The sequence below is a fragment of the Filicampus tigris genome, chromosome 12 (genome assembly GCF_054856515.1).
Source record: "Filicampus tigris isolate MCC_2025a chromosome 12, RoL_Ftig_1.0, whole genome shotgun sequence".
NCBI lineage: Eukaryota > Metazoa > Chordata > Actinopteri > Syngnathiformes > Syngnathidae > Filicampus > Filicampus tigris.
Genome location: NC_141228.1, coordinates 16,147,733 through 16,170,725, shown reverse-complemented (window position 1 = coordinate 16,170,725; position 22,993 = coordinate 16,147,733). Strand labels below are relative to the sequence as shown.

Here is a 22,993-nt window from a genome sequence, read left to right as displayed (position 1 = left end):
CATCCCACGCGCCTATTGGCTAGCAAGACCATCAATCGATGCGTTAACCCCGCCTTTCACTCCGCCCCCTGCTTGGACCAAGCTCGGTTGAGTTATCTATCCAGTGAGGAGGACCAGTGTAGTGCGGTTGGCGTGCGAGAGGGTCGTGGTCGCGATGAACCGACAGATGAAATAGAGTGGCGAGGGGGAAAAAAACAACCAAAAATAAGCAAGAAAGCCGACTGTTTTACCGCGAGAAACAATGTTCCCCAAAGGCAAAGGAACCCCGGTGCCCTCGGACGTCCAAGCACGAGAAAAGTAAGGCGAGAAACAGTGACGAATGTGCTGTCTTTTTTTTCCCTCCCCTCGCAACTTGCCTGTTGTTCGCTGGACAGGCTAGCAAGAGGCGATTTCCTGCTACCGAGAAAGGAATTGAATGAACCGCCTTGTCTACTATCGCCAATGTGCATCGCCGTCTTTTATAAAGAAATCTTATTTTATTTAAATGTAATTTGCCAACCACCAATTCCGTGTGCAAATAGCGACTCGAATAACGAGCAGCAGTGTGATATTTTGGCTCGAATCGAGAGGTAGAAAACAATAACATCGCCTGGCTGCACACTACATTGTTTTGTGCGCGGAGCTCTTTGCAAGCTACCCTCGCTTTGGATCTTTTGCCTTCTCGCCAAGGCTTCCTTGCAGACTCTTTGTGTATTTTCTGCACTATATACTGTTGCTTTATCCCCCCCACACTTTGTGTTTGAGCCCCGTGCAAGTGTTTGTGCCACAGCCTGCTTGGCAGCCATTGTTCACAAGGCCTGCACTAGTATGGGAAGACGTTTGAGCATTTATTCGCTATCCTTGTTTTCCAGCCATGTACTAGTGTACTCTTCGTCGTCACTTGTACGATCATTCGGTGCACTAGTAGAACTACTACGCCTAACTAAAAGAACGGTTGTGTCTTGCCAGTAACGTGTTTTTTTTCCCGGTACTAGTGCCATTTTTGCTTTACTAGTATGCATTGAACCCTTGCTAGTGAAATACTCTGCTGCACTAGTAGCACGGCAGCAGTAGTAGTTATGTGTCACGCTAGTATCCTCCTGGACCCTGCAAGGAGCACATAAAGCCGGTTGAGCATTTATTCAATGTCAATTCAATTTCCATCTACTAGTTCGCTTTTTGTCCTCATTAGGAAAACAATGCAGCTTACTAATACTAGTGTGCCTTAGTGTAATAGTGTAGTGGAATGACTGTGGCGTACTAGTAGATTGACTGTATTACAAATACGTAACACATTTGGCTTACAAGTACGCAACTAAACCTTACTAGTAGAAGGAGAAGAATAGTACACTACTGTTCTGCACTAGTAATGCTACTTCGAGAAGGCAGGTGTCATGCTAGTAACCTCCTTATAAAGGATATCAAATAAAAATTCAATATCCAACTTAAGGTCCATGAACTAGTATGCTCTGTCCTCACTAGTGTCCGGTCGTCCCTAAAAGCGCTATATAAATCTGATTTATTATTATCATTATTATTATTATTACCAATACTATTACCACTTGTGGCATACTAGTACAGAATTAAACTGTACTCGTAAACCACTCTTCTGCACTAGTTAGATGACCAGGCCCTGGTATGAGGAATTTGTCACGCAGCCTAGATGATATCCAGCTTTAAGTTTATCTACTAGTACGCTCTTTCCACAGTACTAAAACAATTCAAGCTCACTTGTAGAACAGCCATGGTACACCAGTTCAACGACTCTTACTATATAATGACAATTCCCAAACTATTATAACACTGCTTACTTGGAATGTTCTCCGCTCTACTGTATGACAATTCAGCACACTAGCAGAACACCTACATGTTGCTAGTAGTGACGTACAATTGTGTCCACGAATTGACCTTTGTGTTTTGTGACGTCTTGGAGATTGCACTACAGTTTAAACCTTTTTAGGGGGCGGTCAATTACATCCAGATTTTCGCTATTTGATACCCTTGATGTCCAGCGTAAAGTCGTAGTAGTGGGCCAAAAGTGGCACGTTACGAGTAAGAGTCATTTTACTAGTGCGCTGAATTGCCTTGCTAGCGAGGACAAAGTGCGTCCGAGTGCATGGCCCTTAAGCTGGTTATCAAATAAACAGCTTTTACATTGTGCGTCTGTGACTACTTTTCTCTGCTCTACCTGCTTTTCTGTACAGCTTGACTTAAAAGAGTGATTTATTCTCCGCAGGTTGGCTCTCTACGTCTATGAGTATTTGCTTCACATAGGAGCACAAAAGTCTGCACAGACCTTTTTGTCAGAGGTAGGTGCCCTTTGTGGATATTCTCACTTTTGCTGTCTTTGGCTGTGTTCTGGATCGTTCCCCACTCCTGTTTTCCCCGCAAAGCACATATTTTACGACAGAAAAATGTTTGCAGCACATGACTCAAGTGGATGCGCAGGTTAATTGCCATCTAGTGGAAGAGCATTTAATTGTTCTGACCGTCACTATACGTCACTCGCCAAGATAGAGGAACAAAAAAACCACTGTTTTTAGAATTTTTTTTTTTTCTTTCTTTCCCTGACTACAGTTTTTCAGACCAATACTGTACGAGTATTCACTCTTTGAGTACTCACCAATACCCAGTATGGATACTTCTAGTACTTTTGACATTAAAAAAAGAAGTCATTTACCACAATGACAAAGAAATTGTGAACAAAGACCTTTCTGTCTGGCGCATATGATGATTCGCCGATGTGTCAAACTGTCACAGTATATAGCGCCAATTACTGCCAAGGAGCACTTACTCGATGTCAGATTTTTTTATTTTATTTATATTTTTGCCTTAAAGGGGAAGTCAAGCATAAAATGTTCTTGACAATAATATGTTCTATATGCTTTCACTAGTCCAAAAGAAGCTTTCTGATTTATATTGCGATTGTGGAACACGAGTTAAGTAACAAAATCCACCGATTTGTATCCATCTCAGGGGGCGGCCATTTTGTCATTTTCTGCCAACTGAAAATAACATCAAAGTTGCTCAGGGTTAATGACCAATCACGGCTCACTTGTTGTCTGAAGCTGAGCCATGATTGGTTGTTACCTGAGCCCTGAGCAACTGTGATGACATTTTCAGTCAACAGAAAGTGGCAAAATGGCCGTCCCCTGAGATGGACGAAAACAAGTGGATTTTATTGCTTAACTCATATTCCACAAATAGAATATTAATCAGAATGCTGTCTATAGAGTAGTGGGGCTACATAGAACATAATATTGTAAAGACAATATATTTGGCTTGACTTCCACTTTAAGTATCTGTGGCATGTATTGGCAGCCTCCACAAGTACCCAATCCCTTAAAACTAAAGGACTAAATAGTTTACTCATCAGTCAAATATAAAATCATTTAAGAAAAATGGCTAACTTTTTATAAAGGGTGCTAGATGGTGGCTAGCGGGTGATTCCAAACACAGGCTCACTTCCTGTATTTTCTAATCATTGAATACAAAGTGTATTAAAATTCCTAACATTCTTCCTAGATACGATGGGAGAAAAACATAACACTCGGCGAACCCCCCGGATTCCTGCATTCCTGGTGGTGGTAAGCGATGGTGATCTCGTCTCCCCGTATAAACAAGTCCGGGGCTTGTTTACGCGCTGGTGTTTGTCTCAAGTCACCACGTGTCCTCCACAGTGTATTCTGGGATTTGTACTGCGCTGCGCCGGAGAGGAGAGAGACATGTGACCACTCCAGCGAAGCCAAAGCCTTCCACGACTATGTGAGTCGTCTGTTCACGGAGGCCGCAATGTTGCTCGAGGACAAAAACGAGGCACAGATAGATAAATATCGTTGGCGTCGGGCAGAATCCTCGCATGTCCTAAAACATCACTTTTCAGGAAACCAAAAATTGGCAGCGTTTCAACATTTTCAACACTTTTGATTGGTCAATAATTTGTAAAGTAACAAACCCACGCTGGGGTTGACCAATAATATCAGTTTGTGAACAAATGTAAAATTGACCAAATTTTGGCATAAATTTACGCCTGACTCCAGCGACGTGTTAGTGTTGCGGACTCCCCGCATTTATCGCTGGGGTATACGTTCCAGGTAGAAGCAAGGTGAAATTCTGCAATATAGGAGCCCACTTTTTAAAAATAGTAAAAATACCCCTCCCATGCGTTAAGATAGAGCTGAACGATTTTGAAAAATAATTTAATTGCATTTTTTTTCTTCTCAATATTGCAATTTAATGCGCAATACTTTTTTTTTCAAGGTCATCTTCCATGTAACTTTTTAACAAAGACATGCAATAGATTCATCTGCATTATAATAAACAATTTCAGATTTGTTGTATATAAATGCTTTGGATTTAAAGGTTAGTCTTAAATATGCGGACTGCATTCTTAAGCACGTATCTAGACACGATATAAAGCTCTACTTTGAAATTTCTGATTTAAAAAAAAAAAAAAAAAAAGCTGAATAACTTGAATGAATTAAATTCCTTGATCAACCATGGGGAAAATGACCATTTTAAAAGTAATTTCTAAGCGGATAAGTCAGTGAATATTCTGGACTCCTGTTTGGATCCTCCAAGGAGTTGCTCAGCGTCCAGTAGTTGACATTTTCCTTGTTGTACGTTAGGCTGCAAACCAGTTCAGACTGGATCAACAGCCTTTGCCGGTTGCAGCCAAAGTAGTGCACTTGACCTCGATTGCTTCATGCCATGATTAATTGAGATTATTCAATAAAATTAGTCAATCTGTTATTATGCCTATAACCTTTGATTGATCAAAAATCTCACATGCACACCACCACAACTTATTTTACAAAAAGTCAATACGCAAGTTCACTACCTACCTTCTACCTAGTGAAAGAGGAATGTAATTGTTCATTATTGTTGCGGGTATAGGTGCAGGATACTGAATGTACAAAGTTGGTGGAATCTTGGTGCTGAAGTGAGTTGAAGCGCTTCATTTAGCGATAAAGTGGACCTTTACCGCCATCTTGTGGCATCTATAAGCAATTACAGTATTGTATAAACTAGAGGTGTCTCGATTAATCGACAACTATTAACTCCTTTATCAAATTAATGGACACGTGTTTTGATAAATCATCATCGGAGGATTTTCAGCATTTCAACAGTACATATTCAGTTTAGTCCTCCATGAAGGCAGACAGATCATCTTTTTGTTCGGTCAAAAGAAGACATTTGCAAACAGCTGCTTTTGCTTTGGAAAACAATGATCAAGATTGTTGCATATTTTCTGACACCTTATGACCCATAGCAGTAACTAAATCATAGTCAAAGTTTTCACGTTTTCTGTACTGCCAATTTGAAATAAAGGTAGGAAATTAAAAAAAAATAAAAAATCGGAACTATTGATTAATTGAAAAAAAATAAACCTTAAGCATTTTGGGGCGTGGGTCAATTACACCTAGATTTTCAAATTTTTGAACCAAGTGCCATACATTTTTTTTAAAAAAGGAATTTCCTTTTCACATTTCCGTTAGGTTTAATTTGTAAATTAGAATGCACCTCAATGCTTGTTTATTAACAGTCATCCTGCCCTGTTGGTGACGCACCCAAAGGAGGAGCTGATTTGGTTTCCGGGAAAACGATGCTGATGTCAGCGTGTCCCGAGTCAGACCTGTCGGTCCACGTTGAAGCATATTAACCTGCTATAAAATAATCTCAATTGATTATCGGCGAAAGGAGACAGCTTTTACATCCTCGGCGTATCAAATGCACATCCAGTCAATGACACTTTTGCAATTGCGCATCCTGTTTTTTATTATGATGTGTTTTGTAAGGTTTTATCTGTTGCGGTCACATTTATCTGTTCCATGAGCAAGTGTCAATTAGAACACTTTCACGGCTTCAGCAGAAAAGAATGACCGCTCGCCAGCGCTCGGGAGAGGGTGGTTGACTCATCAGACGGGGGGGGGTTAGTTGAAATGGTGGGTTTGTCTCTTGGCAGATAGTTGTCACGGTAACAGGCCTCCCGGTCCCGCTGCTGACCTAGGAGCTCGGAGAGCGTCGGCAGCGGCGTGCTGCCCTTTAAATAACGACGTGCCTTCTTATTGCCACGCGAGCGTTTTCGCTTGAAACCGGCATTCTTCCACATTAGCTTTGTGTCCTGTGTTTTTTTTAAATCGAGCGCAGAGCACAGTGGTACCTTGACTTCCAAGTGTCCCAACAAGCCACTGATTGGTCCTTTTTATTTATTGATTTATTGCATTCTGTGCAAGCTAGAATTAATCAGTTAATAACTTACAATTATAATAATATAGAGTAATCAATCTGTAAAAAAAAATACTGTTTTCGATTGATCAATATATCTGATTTAAAAAAAAAAAAAAAACTTTTTCAATTACCATCACTTTATTCAAAATCTGGATTTTTTTTTTAAATTGACAGTGCAGAAAAAATACAAACATAAATAGTGATTCGGTTACGTAAAGTGACCGAAAACAAGGAAAAAAAAAATTTGTTTGCACTTCTGATTACAGTATGAGCGAGCTTTAGTTACGCCGTGAAAAAAATTGCCTATTTAGGTGCGTATGTAGGTATGTGAGGCACTTTCAGCCATTCACTGAGCAGGACAACACGCCAAAACAATATTTTTCTGTTTCAAAATCCACAAAATGATCCGACGCATTGACGGTAGAAAGAGAAAATCTTTAATCGTTTTATGACTAACTTCCAACTATTTTGTGATATCACAATTGCAGTTAAAAATATCCTGTTGAGTGCAAGGCCGCTCAGGTTTATTTGAAAAAAAAAAAAAAAGTTTCCATTAGTTTTTAAATTGGAAGTGGCTCGAAATCAGGTGAAGGTGGCCACTTCTAAATGTATATCTTTGGGAGAGTGACATAAGAGTGCATTGGAGACTTTGTTTGTTTCATTCCCCGACATCTTGTGGTTGCCTTTTGCTCTGATGTTTTGCATTTGACGATGTTGTGGGGTCAGGCTATCATGCGTGTGTGCGTGCCTATGTGTGGACAGTACTAGTGTTTGGAGCGTAGCCATTGTCTAGGTGTGGGGGAGGTGCGTTTGTGCGCGGCGCTCGTAAAGCCCCGGTGCATTCACGCCGGCGATGCTGAATGCTCCCTAAGGGGCCCCGTCGCCATGGCGTCGGCGGATGATTGATGGCTGTCACGGGAGGCGAGGGCCAGATCGGCGAAAGAAAAGGGGAGCGGCACGATGCCCAGCATCCACCAGGAGGAGCTGACACGAGGCGAGAGGGGGTGGGGCCAGGACCGAAAGCGTCCAGCCGCGATCCGGGATAGCTTTTACGGTGTTGAGTAATGGTTAAACATTTACAAGCTAAACACTGGGCCTTTTTTTCTTTGCGCTGTTGATTCTAATGGAAAGAGAGGGGCTGTTAAGACCTGTCTTGGTCAGGTGGTTGCAATTGGGTGGTCTCCCGTAACATTTCTTCCTCATCCCATTTGTGCTATCAGAAAGGCCAATCCGCGATATCGTGCCCAAAAAGCGAGTTTGCTATTTAGCTATGTTGTACTTATTTGCAATGGCGTTCGAAAACTGTTTTTTCAAGATGTGATCTGTTGTTCAGTCGAGCAAAAAAAAAAAAATTGAGACGCGAGCGCTGTATGATGGCAGTGAACTCAGCTCACTTGGCAGCAAGCTGTTTGGTAAACACTGAGCAACTTCAAAAAGGAGGCTTCCAGCTGTTCAATGACACGCCCTATTAAAGTTTACCGTCAAACTAAACATAAAACAAAGAGAGGTACGCTTGCATTTCGAGCAACCACAAAAGTTGACTGTAGGAAAGTTCACTTAGCTTGATGCTAACAAGCAATACAAAATGTCATAGACATGTTAGCAAATAGCTTCTATGGGGTTGTGTTGGAACGCTTTGAGCAATTGATATTTGAACACAAATGGTGCATCAATACATGTAGACAGACATAAGAATACTCACAGGCATATATTCTTTATCCTCTGCGGTGGGGAGGGGGTCTGAAACGCACACAATGTATCATTTGATGCATTGCAGAAAATTTTGAGACATGATTTTTCGTCCCCGGGGTATTTGAGTTTTGGCACAAAGGTAGAGTAGAAGGGAGGTTGAGTTGTGGTGTGAAAATATCTTCAAGTAGAGTGCTTTGCTTGCATTCACTTTGTAAAATACACTCATCTTAAATGTTATTCAAACGTGTGTATTTGTTCTATATTTATTATGGAACACCAACCTACGTTGACCTGGTGTGTTTTAATTGACATAATTAACGCTGCCTGAGCAGTTTTCCCAAAACGACTTTTAAATATACTTTCAGACACATTGTCTGAAATGTGCCATACACATAAAGCTGCCGTGCCTGTATAAAATCGCGATATAGTGATTAGGGAGTCGGAAACAAGTGAATGATTCAGAGCTGAACTTCCGTCTTCCTTAACACTCACCTACGTTTGCATCGTCTGTCCCCCCCCCCCCCCCCCCCTCTTTGTTTTTGACCTTTTCCAGCCTCCTTCGGTGATTCAAGGGCTCTGAGGCAATTTAGGCCAGCCGGCTGCTTGTCTGCTTTTTAAGTGTGCACATGTCCAGCCTAAATCGCGCCTAGTGGGGAGGGGCTAGTCCGTCTTAAAGAGGTCCCCTAGGAACCTGTGGGGGGGTGGCTTCGGACAAGAGCTCAGAGCCCGAGGCAAGGCTGAGACATCTGCCCCCCTTTCCTGTTCCGTCGGCGCAAAGACAAGCTGCGCTTAGGCTGCGAGCTCCACTGGGCTCTTCACCGCCAGCGCGTCATAGGCAGCATCTGCCAAGGTCGAGACACAGCCTCGTCAAAGAGTACAGTCGAGTGTCCAATGAGGGCAAAAATCTTGCTCGTGTTTTTTTTTTTTTGGTTTACCTAAGACACCTCGTTTGCCTACAAAAGTAATTTACTGGACAATGAGTGGAATCTAATTGACAGCCTTTCCAGGTTGTTGAGCCAAAATGTTGCTCAAGTGCCTGCTTCTGTTCGCCGTCAAAATTCCCGGCAGTATTCAAGGTTACGATGCCACTCGGATTAACTTCCTCACTACTGGGAAGACTTTGTCCGGGATGTTGGCGTGTGTGTTTGTGGGAATATTTCTGAGCCACTCATCCAGAAGGAGTCATTTATGGGGCCTCACAATCTCTGTTGTCGTTCAACCCAATTGTTGCTTTTGGTTTGTTCCGCATCACACTCGGCCAAGCGTGACTTTATGGAACTTAGACTTGCAGACAAGATGGGGACGTCACCCACTTCATTGGGCCAAAATTGTAAAAGGAAATACAATTCAGGGAAAACCAAGCCATCGAACGCCGTTCCTAGTTGATTCATCTGATTATTTAACACATCACATTAATCGCTCTCTGCCTGCTGCAACGGCGTCAGAAGCACTGACCTACACTGTCAACCTAATTACTAATGCAGATTTTTTTTTTCCATGAAATGACTCTATTCCAAAAAGTGTATTCTCTTCATTTCTGAGTGTTTCTTGTGGCTGCATGGCTTTCAGTAAGTTTCTATGGATCGACGTGTTTTTGGGCTTTCATGTCAATTGAATTTGCCCGGGGTCGTCAGAACCATTCGTGCCGGCCGACTTAAATAAACTGTTAGAGATTGGCCCGTTTCTGTAACCGATCAAGATTCCAAATTCAGATTTCAGTCCTCTGTTTAGTGTGGACATTAAACAGGGAATCAACCCCAAATTTTCCTTCACAATATGTTCTATACAGCCTGACAAGTCTAAACCTGCTATTCTGATTAATATTGTGTTTGTGGAATATGAATTAAGCAGCAAAATACACCTGTTTTTATCTATCTCAGGGGCCGGCCATTTTGTGACTTTCTGTAAACTGAAAAATGACATCACAGTTGCTCAGGTAACAACCAATCGCGGCTCAGCTATCGGAAAACAGGTGAGCCGTGATTGGCTGTTACCTGAGCAACTGTGATGCCATTGTCAAAATGGCCGCCCTTGACGTTGATAAAAACGGGTGACTTTTGCTTCTATTGTAAAGACAATTTTGGGCTTGAGTCCCTCTTTAAAGCGGAAGTCAACCCAAACATATTTATTTCAAAAATATGTTCCCAGCTGGCCCACTAGTTGAAACACTGCATTCTGTTTGTGGAATAAAAGTGAAGCAGAAAAATGCACTCGCTTTTAGCCATCTGTGAGGGCGGCCATTTTGTCTTCTGTCGACTGAAAATGACATCAAAACTGCTCACAACGACCAACCACGGCTGACCTGTTTTCTAAATCTGAACCGTGATTGGTCATTCTGAGCAGTTGTGATGTCATTTTCAGTCGACAGAAGACAAAATGGCCGCCCCCGCAGATGACTAAAAACGAGTGGATCAACACTGATTCCACAAACGCAATATTTATCAGAATGCCAATTCAACTAGTGGGCTTGCGTAGAACATATTCTTGAAAAAAAAAACGTTTGCGTTGACTAACACTTTAAAGGCCCAGGCAACCAAATGCATGGCCCACCGCCGAATGTCAGCAAAAAAAAAAAACAGACAACGCAAGCCTCTCCCTTCAAATCCTATCAAGTTCTTGCATCGCTGCGCGTTTCCCTCCCCTCACTATCCTATAACACCAACGTGTGAAGACTTCCAAAATGCGTGTTTGTTTGCACGTCATTGAGGTGTCGAGGTCTCGACTTCTCTTTCTGACCTCACTTCTCTCCCGGCTGAGGTATTTCGCAGTGGCAGCCTGCGCAGATATAATTAGGGGGAGGTGCAGTCCATACAGGGAGTGTGTTGGCTGTTGACCAGTAATGTCTTTAGTGCTGGAGGGCTCCAGACAGCGTTTGCATATTTGAGTGGGGCTGATCGTACATCCATCCTTCCATCGCTGTCGTAATCGCTCCTCGTTGGCGTCCCATCCCCGCCACCCAAAATGAGGGGCTTCTCCTGTTGCGTCGCTCTTCTTCGGAAGCCAAACAACACCGCCGCTTAGGAGGCATTAGCACGTCTCATGTTGCCTTCGCTACGAGGAAGAAAAAGCCAGGCAATTAGGCGTGTGTGCGCGAGTGTGTGTGTGTGTGTGACCAAAGCAAATGGCACATTAGCGAATTAGGCCTGTGGTTTGTGCAGGAAATCGGTCCGGTATGCCTCATGCCACTTTGGAGCCACTGACTCACCGAGTCCCTGCCTGATGCTTATCTCGTTCGCTACATCACGGATCAGCAGTCCTCGGGATTCGCCGGCCAGCAATGTGCATCCGCCAAATGCAGTGAATTCTGTTTATTTGCGCAGTTATGATCAAGACCCGCCCGCATATATGATGTAGGGGGAATATACCGTACTTTAAGTCCACAGTTTAAGTCACATTTTTCAGGGGAGATGTATTTTGTAAAAAAAACCAAAAAAAAATAGCGCTCAGACTCCCAAAATTCCCGTTCCCTAATCGTGTTGACGGCAGCGAATGCTTCTAATGACGCAAATGTTTGTCGTTTCAGTTTCAAATGGCTTAACTGCCATCTCACGTCACATTGTGGCCAAAGGGACAATCCTGGTCGGTTATTGCGCCTTTTGGTGCGGTTAATTAGGGATGGACCCATTATCGGCCGGACCGATTATCGGCACAGATATTCTGCGTTTTGACGAATATCGGCATCTGCCTTTTTTAAAAAAAAATCTGATGGCCGATAATAAATCAGTCTGAAACCGCGTTGAAATCAAAACAAAAATATGTGAAAGTTTAACATTTGTCATTTTGAAATTGTGGAGGACTTCGTTTACTGTAGAAAACTAAATGGAGCTATTGTTTTGTTTTTTTATTCAACTTTTTAAGACATGCTAACGAACCTGAGTGCTCCTCGAACTTTTTGTTAGAATTTTATAACAAGGACGCATATAATTATAATAATAAAAATATTGTCCAAAATTTCAAGTAATAATAATTAAAAAACAATATGCAAATCTTAACAATTGTTCAAGAAACATATGCTTAAAGACATTTCAACAAAATTAAGATTTTTGTTTGCCGTTTTACTGAAAATAAATATCGTCTCCAAATATCGGTTATGGGCCTCCTTAACTACTAATAATCGGTATCGGCCCTGAAAAAAAACCATGTCGGTCTATCTTTACTGTTAATAGGAAATCCTTGTTGCGGTCCTAATCTAACCTGCGGTCGATTTTTGTACAGATTTGGATCCGGCGGTGCCAGGAATAGAATAATAAAAGACAACGAGTGAAATAGTGCCTTGCCATCATCTTGTGACATCCTTAGGCAATTATAAACCTTTTTAGAAGGCCGTCAATTACTTGCCCCCTTTTTTTTTTTTTTTTTTAAACCATTTGTGGCAGCCCCTCCACTGCCTGTGTGTGGTCAACCTGTGATTTGTCCAAACAAATGAAGTCAAGGCACCAGTGTACCCCACTGAAGCCCACTTCGCATTTGTAGAAAAAGTGTTTCCTTTCAATGCGATGACTTTTTGTCTTTTTGTCTCTCCTGTTACTACAGAGTGCAGCAGCAGCCCCCAGCCCTGTAATGGGAGGGATGCCCCCTGGCGATGGCATGCCAGGCGGACCCATGCCACCTGGATTCTTCCAGGTCAGTGCAACACTCGCCTCAGTTATACCCGTGAGGTTACAATGTATGTAAAAGCCAGAACATTTCTTTTTTGTTTTTCATTGCAAATTCAGCATTCATTCAATCGTAAATCGATTTCATTTCAATTTGTCATGAAGACATGGCTGCCAACAGAGAAATAGCAGCATTATTTAGACTCTGTGCACTTAGCTAATACTGATGATCGAAAAAGCGAAAAAGGTGATCCAGTTTTGTGTGCCTTCAGTTGGATTTTTGTGTATGTGTGTGCTTGCTCACATCAGTTTCAGAATGTTTTTTTTTTGTGGAATTAGCATGAACACATATTGAGTCATCTTAACTGTGGTCTCTTGTTCATTAAGTTAACAGCTTGGTTGGTGCACTTATTAACCCTTCATAGATCCAACAAACATTTTGTTGCCTTTTTTTTCTCAAGCCTTTTTGACTGGATTGTGTGACTATAGGCGATGTTTCGTTTTCAAAATCTTTTCTAGTTATCTCTGTCCCTTAAACTAGCCCTTAAAAGGACTTTTTTTTTTTTTTTTGTAGACTTTCTCCTAGTTTACCAAAGCAGCGTCAGTGTTGGCAACTTAGCGATTTCATATTTAGCGACTTTTCCGACCACGCTATTGACTACGCCGCAGAAGCGACTATTGAGTTCAATTCCCGCGAAGAAACATGAGCTGAATCATTCTCACATTGTTTTCCTTTCTAAAAAGAAGCGAGCCCAGTTGAAGGCAATCGATAGATAGATAGATGGATTGATAGATGCCATATATGGATGAATGTCTTTTGTACCGTCGATTTTTGTATACCTCCCTATCAAATGTGATCCAATACATGCTATGATCAAATGAGAACATGCGCAAGTGTACCAGAGAGCGCAGAAGTGGTCGCGCTTGCCGCTGTCCAAGTGAACTTGTCGTAAACGTTACAGATGTTTTGTATGCACGGGCCCGTCCGGTGCTGTAGACAGGCAGGCGTGGCGCGGCCATTTTCCCTAATGGAGAATTGGAAGTATGCTGCACCTGCTGTTAATCAATATCTCATGAAGCCCGCCGCGCTGGGCAACTGTGTGGAAAGAAGCGGTGATGACGGCAGTGATGAAGAAGTCTTTGAAATCCTACCGTCCATCCTTCCCCGCCCCAAAAAAAAGTCTGTAAAAATATTCTCCCTTTTGTTTCCTGTATAAGTGAACTCAAGTCATAACCGTAGCTGTTAACTTGGAGCGGAAGTTAACCCAAATATTTTTTTTTCAAGAATATGTTCCCAGCAGGCCCACTAGTTGAAAAGGGCAGTCTGGTTCATTTTGCGTTTGTGAAATATGGGTTAATTCACCCATTTTTAGCCATCCCGGGGGGCGGCCATTTTGTCTTCTGTCGACTGAAAATGACATCACAACAACTCACAACGACCAATCGCGGCTGACCTGTTTTCTGAATCTGAGCCGTGATTGGTCGTTGTGAGCAGTTGTGATGTCATTTTTAGTTGATAGAAGACAAAATGCCGCATCCCCCCCACCCCCAGAGACGGCTAAAAACGAGTGGATTAACACTTATTCCACAAATACACAATTTTTCAGAATGCCCTGTTTCAACTAGTGGGCCTGCTGGGAACTTATTCTTGAAAAAAATATGTTTGGGTTGACATCCGCTTTAATGAACAAGAGGCTGACTCAATATGTGTTCATGCTAATTGGAACAAACATTTTGGCGCTGACGTGAGCACGCACACGCACGCGCACAAACCGGATTCCATTGGAAGCATCTCAAAATTGGATCCCCTCGTTCTCCTTCAGATCAGCAGCATTAGCTTGCCAGTGTTAACTGTTGTCATAAGGCTAATTGCACATAGCTTAATTGATGCTGTTATTTGGGGGGGGGGGGGGGAGAATTAGCGTTGATAACATACAGTTCCTGCTTGATTGACAGGCGAGGGAGCCCACATCGTCTTTCCTCTCATTCAAGGCCGAGTCTCACATGCTTGCTCCTCTCTGCTTAGCTTCCCTGACTGTGTTTGGAACATGATAGCGAGCTCATTCCGTTGTTGCGTTTTTATTATTTCGCATCTCTCGCTTTCCAACTGCCCTCTGCCCTGCAGTAACCCCGCTTCTCTCTTTCTGTCTTCGCCCACCCCTCCCTCTATTCTGCCGTCATTTTGTGCAATGCCGCAGGGTCCTCCCGGTCCCCAGGGCTCTCCTCACCCTCAGCCTCCTCCCCCTAACAATATGATGGGACCCCACAGTCAGGTAATGCTCCCTTTCCCTCTTTGGCCCTCCTTGTTCTCCGTTTTTGCTGTCTGCAGTCATTTCGGGGGCACCGGCCGGAAGTGCTCGGTGCCTCGCGCTTTGCTCTTTTGCCGCTGGCTCAGTGCTCGCACGATGGGAAGGAAGGAAGGAAGGAAGGAAGGAAGGAAGGAAGGAAGAGCATTGGGTTTGAATCGAAATCTGACGCAGATGTCTTGTTTGTGTCGCAGTCCTTCATGTCACCTCGCTTCGCCGGCGGCCCGAGAGGCCCCCCCATCAGGATGGCAAACCAGGTAGAAGTCAAACACGCAAACAGAAGAAGAATAAGCCAAACAGTCGGTTAAGCTTGAGATGACCCGGGAGTTTTTTAAAAAAAATTTTATTTTTTTATTTTTTTATTATGTTTGGTTGATCTCGCCAAAGAATATGACCGTAATGTATCGACAGTCGCCACGTTATTAAATCAGTTGTCTACAAAATGCAACAAAAAAAACACTTCTGAGAGAGAACATGAACCAAAGAGGGCAAAAAGCGATGAGGACAGTAATTAAAAGGACCATCATTTTTATTCCTTATTCTATTTTTTTTTTTTTTTTTTTTTTTTTTTTTACATTATGCACAACTCACATTTATTGTGCAATAATCTAATTGTAACATGTATTTTTTACGTGTTTTCATGTATTTTTATTCTTTATAAAACATTTATGTCTGAATATTGGGGGGCCTGGAACGGATTAGGGCATTTACATGGAAAACACGTCTCTACTTACAAAATTTTCTACTTAAGAAATTTTCTTCCAGAACCATTTAATTTCCTAAGTAGAGCTACCACTGTATTTTATTTTCATTTGCGTTGCTTAATGAAGAAGACATAGCAGTGTGTCGCCCCCTGGTGGTTGGCAGGCTTCTGTCAAGGTACAACTGTGCAATAAATGCACAAAGTGCAAAAAAATAGAAAATGGTGAATGTAAAATTGAAACAAAACCAAGTCCAAGATTTTTGAATTTGTTGAGTGTGTATTGATTATTTATTTTTTGGGGAGGGGGAGGGTGGTTCGGTTTTTTCTTTTTTTTTTTTTTTTTTTAATAAATCATTTTCCTTTTTACCCCCTTGAAGGATCCTGGTACATTTTAGCACTAATTCACATGATGTATTTCTCCCTCGCAGCCACCAGGTGGAGGACCCGGCCCACATCCCATGTTGCCTAATATGGACCCAACACGACCACAAGGTAAGAATGATTCCCGTTTCCTCTGTCATTAATGTACGTATTGACACAATTAGTGGCATTTTTTTTTACACAACTGTAGATAAGAAGAGGATTAGAAAGGAGACTTTTAGTTTTTAGTAACCGTAACTCTCAAAGTGTAGGTTTGTGGAAATGTATCGTCTGGTGTGTTTCCTCCATCAATCCTCTTCATCCCGCCAGGTCATCCTAACTTGGGGCCCATGCAGAGAATGAGCGGCCCTCGAGGGATGGGGCCGATGGGGCCCGGCCCACAGGTGCAGTAGGCTGTGCTACATTTTTGGTTTGCTAGCACTTGAAAGCTATTGTCGTCCTAATGACCACTGGCGATTCACATGGACTTTCTTCTTACTTTTTTTTTTAGAGGGGGGGGGGGGGGGGGGTGACACATAAAACAAAACAGAGATGTTCAGCCAAACCATATAATTTCTGTTAACGCACGTCCGCTATCCTAATGTTCAAATATAATGTGAAACATCATAGACGTGCTAATGAAAATTAGCATAATGTTATAGTAATTATAAACCTTCAAACTTAAACACACATACAGCAACACATACAAACAGGGCATAAAATATTTCTCACAGGCATATATTCTCTCTGCTCTAGTAGTAGCAGTAGTGATTAGGCATAGACTGATTAGCTGTGCCGTTATTTGACATTTCGATGCATATCAGCCTTTTTAATCCAATGGCCAATAAGTAATATCGGCTCCAAATATCAGTTATTCGCCCTGGGGGGGGAAAAAAAAAAAAAGAAAAGATATTGGCCTATCTGTCGTAATGATAATGTCTTTTCAGAACTTTGGTGGCGGTATGAGGCCCCCACACAACGCCATGGGGCCCGGCATGCCAGGAGTCAACATGTGAGCCTTCACTTTATTCGCAATTCTCTTCAATCCCGAGCGCGACAGTCAGCTTCAACGCTCCTTTTGCCTTACAGGGGCCCGGGGACTGGTCGACCATGGCCCAATCCTAACAATGCTAATTCTGTGAGTACACATACACACACTACCACACAGAGTAAAGACAGAGAGGCGCCGGTTCAAATTGCAGTTTGATCTCCTCTCGGAGCCGCAGAAGTCTCAATGCGCTCCCGCCTGGGATGCGATTGCGCAATTTTGTGTCACTCTTTCCACACACAATGAGAGCAGACAGCCATAACAACGCTTTTAGGATGATGCAATGATGAATGATGACACTTTGAGGTATGCAGCGTGCGGTTGGTCTTCCCATCTCTGGTCAGTAATGGTCGGTGTTGTTGGTTACAGATGCCTTACTCATCACCGTCCCCTGGCGCGTACGGGGTGAGACGACGGCTTTGCTCTATTAGTGGAACTTTCTTGAAACGTAACATTTTTCGCCAGTGTTTAATTATATGTATGTTCTCTGAAGGGAGCGTCTGGAGGAGGACCACCAGGGACTCCCATCATGCCCAGCCCCGCAGGTGACTAATTCCCGCTCATGGATCACCGTACTCATGCATCCTCCACCACCGCTCACGTGAACGTTGATCTTTTTTTCTTTCGTTCATACAGACTCCAACAACTCTGGCGACAATTTGTACACCATGATTAACACTGGACCCGGCAATCGAAATAATGTAAGTGACGGTGAGATTGGAATAGAGACGGCACGCACTGTGGTGAAGCGCTTATCACGTCTGCCTCGGATGTGGCTATTGACTGGCAACCAGTTTAGAGTGTACCCCGTCTCTCGCTTAACCCGTTCACCGCCAGATATTTTCAGACCCTTTTTTACCCTAATGTTTGAAAAAAAAAAAAAAAAATAGAAATAACTTCCTGGGATTGAATGGCTGGACTGTGAAAAGACAAATAAATAGGTCAATGGCAGTGAATGAGTTAAAGAGGTTGACAAATGTTACATAAAATGGATTGGTTGATAATTTAAATTAAAACATTTTGCAAACCCCCTTTTGAATGTGAAGGCAATATTTTTGATGATGCAGTTACGGACTTAATTGGTGAGCTAGTTTGTAAGCTGAAACATTCATAAATCAAGATAATGTCTCCCATTGAAATGAATAGAGATGCAATTAATCCGTTCCAGAACCCAAAAGTAAGTTAACAATCTTAACATTACCAAATGACAGCTCACATGTAAACAGTTCAAATAAAAAGTCTTTTTTTTTTTTTTTTTTTTTTTCAAAGTGAGTCGCCATGTTTCCCCGTATTCGTAAGGCTGCTTCTTTGGAAATGTCTTGCAAGCTAACGCCAAAGCGATGCGAAATCAAGCAACCTCAGGGACCGCGACTTTAGAGGTTTCACTGTAGCTAATTTATTCCGGAGCTTGTTTTCTGGCCTCACAGTGGCGATGTAATCCCACACTTTGTCTTTCCGCTTCAGTTCCCCATGGGCCCCGGCTCTGATGGACCCCTGGGAGCCATGGCTGGGATGGAGCCACATCACATGAACGGCTCACTAGGTAACAGCACTTGCACACTATCAACACAACATGTTGAATACTGCCAGATGGGCCAAAAGTATTCCGCACTTGAGTAGAAGTACAGATCCTTAAACAAAACAAAAAAAGAGACTGGTGAAAGTAAAAGTTCTGATATCTGTTCAAATGTAAGGTAGTAAAGAGTCATCAGAAAAATAATTGCTCGAGTAAAATAGTTACCTGAGAAGCACAGTAATGATTATTTGTACTGTGATACTTCTCACTAGGGCCTATAATTAATTAGCAAAATTTCATTGGCTGACATTTTTAAAATGGATAAAAAATTGAGTTGTTTTTTTTTTTTACCATCAAAGGTAATAACATTCAAACATTCTTCCCATCAAAAATATGAATGGGGGGGGGGGAATCGGCTGATTTTTGCTGGGGTTTTTTTCTCTGTTGCAAAGTGAAATACTAAAGGACAAAGTATTGTAAAAAGGTCAAATGTAATCCATATCTTTATTATTGTTAGCATAAGGAACCAAAAAAAGAAGTTATTTTATTTTTATTTGCCCCATCATTAAGATTCTTTTTGTTTGTTCAGGCTCTGGTGATTTGGACGGAATGAACAAGGTAAACGTTGCAACCGGTCGTGTGATCAAACAGTCTTTTTGTCAATTTGCACAATCACAATTTCCTTCTTTTTTTTTTTTTTTTTTTTTTTTTCCCCCCCTCCAGAATTCTCCAAACAATTTAAGTGGCATTAGCAATCCTCCAGGGACCCCGAGGGATGATGGCGAGCTGAGTGGGAACTTCCTCCACTCTTTTCAGAGCGAGAACGTAGGTCACACCTTCAGTGCCACTTAGGCTCATATTTGTGCGCCCATTTGTGCTTAGAGCCTGAAGTGAAACTTTTTTTTTTTTTTTTCCAAGAATACGTTCTACGCGGGCCCACTAATTGAAACACGGCATTCTCATTAATATTACGTTTGTTGGAAAATGAGTTAAGCAGCAAACTCCACCCACCTGTTTTTAGCCATCTCGCGACCAATCATTGCTCATCTTCAGAAAACAGATGAGCTGTGATTGGTCGTTACCTGAGCAACTATGATGTCATTTTCAGTCGACGGAAGTAACAAAATGCCCGCCCCCTGGGATGGCTAGAACTGCATAGAACATATTCTTGAAGAAGAAAAAAAACAAAAAAAACGTTTGAGTTGGCTTAAAACACCGAAGCAACAAGGATGGTCGAATTATTTCAGTGACTATGAAAGGGTACGTCTGGATTTGATTTTCTAACTCTTCCTCTCTTCTTCTGCAGTACTCTCCAACCATGACGATGAGTGTGTGACCCCCTCCCCCTCTCCTCTCTCCCCCCTGCCAGCCCTACCCTTCGTGATTTTCCATCATTCCAAGGATTGGAACCCCCCCACACCTCCCTCCCATCGGGCACGGCCAAACGCATCAGCAAAGAATCAGGGATCCAAACTCGACGTCAGAAATGCTGAAACACGGGGAAAACAAAACGGCTCGTGTATCTCACGGGACAGAAGCAAAGCAGCTAGTGAAACGATCGGTGGCGACACGTACTCCGATATACAGAACCCCCACCCCAGAGCGAAGGTTTACCTCTTTTCGGAATGAATTTGTGCAGGAAGTGTCTCCCTCGTCCCGCTCGGGTCCACTTCAAACACTGGAGAGTGTACATACATGTACATGTGCATCGTGAGCTTTTCCTTCCCAGCAATGTTTTTATTATTATTATTATTTTTTTTTTTTTTTTTTTGCTGCTCGCCATACGTGCCCACCTCGCCGCCACACTTGCTCGGAACACTTACCGATGGACGTTTTCATTTACAGTGTTCCCCCACATATTTAGGAACCTACCCGGGTCTGACCAATGTGGATTGTTTTTATTTTTTATTTTTATTTTTTTCCTTTTTAGGCAAATGCCAATTTCAACATTGGGCGGAGTAAGGTTCCCATGGCCGATTAAATGGCCAATTTATTATAACCCCCCCCCCAAAAAAAAAACCGTATATAAAGAATAAGATAACATCTTAACGCTTCCAACAATAAAGATATAAATTACAGGCAGAACAGTTTTACAGACTTTTTCCTTTAGTACTTAACAGCACAACAGAGAAACTTTGGCAAACATTATTATTATTTTTTTTTTTAGCTTATATCGGCCGATTTGCCATATAAAAAGTACCGGTAGTGCTATTTTGCTCCATCTTGGTGCCAAGGAACTGTTGAAGTAAAGGTGGGGAGCTTTCATGACTCAGTCCAAAGCCTTGTTGAATATAAGTAGTGCTTTGGCGCCATCTTGGTACTAAGAAACAATGTTGAAGTAAGAGGGAGGGTCTATTAGTCAGGCTTAAATAAAAAAAAAAAAAAACATTGCTTTGCTGCCACTTTAAGGCATCATAAGGTAATTTCCACAGAGTTTCGATATCGGTTGGTGGGGGAACACTGTAGTCTGAGCTCATTGTGGGTTCCATGGATTTTTGACACAAGCCTGGTCAGAATTTATAATGGAAGCAGATGCTCCCTCTCAACTGGCGAAAAAAAAAAAACCTGCCGAATATTGTTGTATAATTTTAGTTTTGTTTTTGTTTTGTTTAGTTTTTGACTGCTTTTACCTTTCCCAGTAAGTCCGTCTGGCTACCAGACGTGGGCCCAATGAATAAACACAGACGCTTATGGGAAGCCATTTGCCCATTTATTCCCTATTCTTAATATCCATCTTAAGTTTATTTACAGCACTAGTACAACGACCGTGCCTTACTGCTAATGTTTGTTCCACTACATTGCTGCACACTACAAGGGGAACTTTGGCATGCTAGTAGGACAACTACGTGTTACTTGTGAGGTCAAAACATTTGTGCACAACTAGTGAAGTAGTAGTAAAGTGCTGGATCAGGTTCCCAATTTTGGGGGGGAATCAGAGCTACTTCTTGGGTACAGATTAATGCGAAGGGCTACCAGTTTCATGCGCACTTCTGAAACTGAAAAAATGCCGGAATGACCTAAAATGGTTATTATTAATGATGATGTTCAGCGACGATTTAACGGGGTGGGAAACAAATACACAACACTTTGAAAATCACTGCAATTTCCAGTAATCACTAAGTGCAGTTTTGCCTGACTACTAGTAACTTGTAGTAATCCTACTAGTGAGAACAAAGCTTTTAAAAATGTGTGCACCAGTAGAACAGCTTGGTTCCCTGTTAGAACTATGTTGTACTAGTATTTTTTTTTTGCCACTACTGACTTTCCACTATTGTCATTTGTTTCTGCTCTTATGTTACTAGTGAGGCAAAATAAGTAGTTACTAGTAACTAGTTAGCAGTTGCTACTCGTAGGGTCCAGCCGGCTTGGCTTCAAGTGGGTGGCAATTGTGTTACTAGTGTAGCACAGTACTGTACTAGGAATTTAATTGTAGTGGAAAAAAAGATGAATGGTAAGACGTGTTATACTAGTGTGCTGAATTGTCTAACTAGTACGTTTAAAGAGTGTACTAGTACTTGGAACTTAGGTTGGATATCAAGGGCACGGAATACATGTTCGATAAGCTGTCAATAGACACTCTAGTAGTGTAAAACTTACAACTTAGTGCTGCCCCAAGTGGACTCTTGCTTTGAAGCTTTTTTTTTTCTGTGGTCTTCTTGAAATGGCTTCACTTTTGTTTTGCCCGCCCCTACATTTTATAACGTAAGACTTTGATACAATCTTGGACTCATTATATTGTCCCAGTCGTCCCAAGTTAGTCGACGCCGTCACAAACTTAGCAGCGGCAACAGCATTCTTGTAAATGTGTTGGATTTTTTGGGGGGTTCGTTTTTGGTTTTTTTTCCTCTCCTGTGAACATTACATGTCTGTCCTATGTTGTCTTTTATTTGCTTCTATTTTTCTTTATTTCAAAATTGAGGAAAGATTGTTAATATAATTTTACAATAACTTAACTTCTAGTGTCTGTTTTTATCTTTTTTATTATTATATTTAGAATTTTTCCACTCACTGGGAACATATGGACGTCGCGGACACTATTGCTATTTATTAGACAGTTAACAGACATTATCATTCAACTGAGGCATGGAATAAAATGTGGCTTTAATACAAATCATTAGCATGATTCGTCTCTACTTTTCATCGTGCTGTATACCCCCCCCCCCCCCCGACACACACTTTCTTTAATTTGATTAATCTTTCTAATAAGAAGAGTGAATTAACTCAAGTCATCGTAAGATATTTCTTACTAACGGAAAATTCAGCAAAACAGGTGTTTTATCCATCAAAATTTAGAAAGTCCACCTGTTTGCCTTTGGGTGAATATTCAGAGAGACTGGAAGAGTCACAGAAAGGCATACAAGTAGGCATCTATGTTCACTTATTATTCACCCCAGGTCACACTGTCCCAAACATTTTGTGAGGACTCTGTCATGAATTGTACTGCTTATATTTCACCGGTAACCCTCAATGTCACTGTGAGTTGCAAATTCTGGTTTGATGGTATAGTCATTTGTTTTCCTTTTTGTCATTCTAAAAAAAGAAAGCTAAGCGCAGTTGAGCTTT

General features: G+C 41.9%; 1 protein-coding gene across 2 annotated transcripts; it reads left to right on the top strand.

Annotated features, from left to right (window-relative positions):
* The first annotated feature begins 107 nt into the window (after positions 1 to 107).
* Positions 108 to 22,547, top strand: ssbp3b (single stranded DNA binding protein 3b). Of its 2 annotated transcripts, XM_086047903.1 has the most exons (18): positions 108 to 297; positions 2,216 to 2,288; positions 3,505 to 3,566; positions 3,660 to 3,744; positions 12,436 to 12,525; positions 14,696 to 14,770; positions 14,998 to 15,060; positions 15,935 to 15,998; positions 16,197 to 16,270; positions 16,814 to 16,878; positions 16,956 to 17,004; positions 17,284 to 17,319; positions 17,408 to 17,459; positions 17,551 to 17,615; positions 18,379 to 18,457; positions 19,020 to 19,048; positions 19,154 to 19,255; positions 19,737 to 22,547. In XM_086047903.1, the coding sequence occupies exons 1-18, from the start codon at positions 242 to 244 to the stop codon at positions 19,764 to 19,766; spliced, it is 1,149 nt and encodes a 382-aa protein (XP_085904029.1). In that variant the 5' UTR covers positions 108 to 241; the 3' UTR covers positions 19,767 to 22,547. The 2 variants fall into 2 exon arrangements, with proteins under 2 accessions (XP_085904029.1, XP_085904030.1); XM_086047904.1 differs by lacking the exon at positions 14,696 to 14,770.
* Positions 22,548 to 22,993: the final 446 nt, after the last annotated feature.

Excerpts from the sequence above, each read along its gene's own strand:
- ssbp3b (XM_086047903.1), top strand. The coding sequence starts at position 242 with ATGTTCCCCAAAGGCAAAGGAACCCCGGTGCCCTCGGACGTCCAAGCA. Across the intron at positions 15,999-16,196 it reads GGACCCAACACGACCACAAG|GTCATCCTAACTTGGGGCCC; the intron begins GTAAGAATGATT and ends TCATCCCGCCAG. Across the intron at positions 16,879-16,955 it reads GGCATGCCAGGAGTCAACAT|GGGCCCGGGGACTGGTCGAC; the intron begins GTGAGCCTTCAC and ends TTTGCCTTACAG.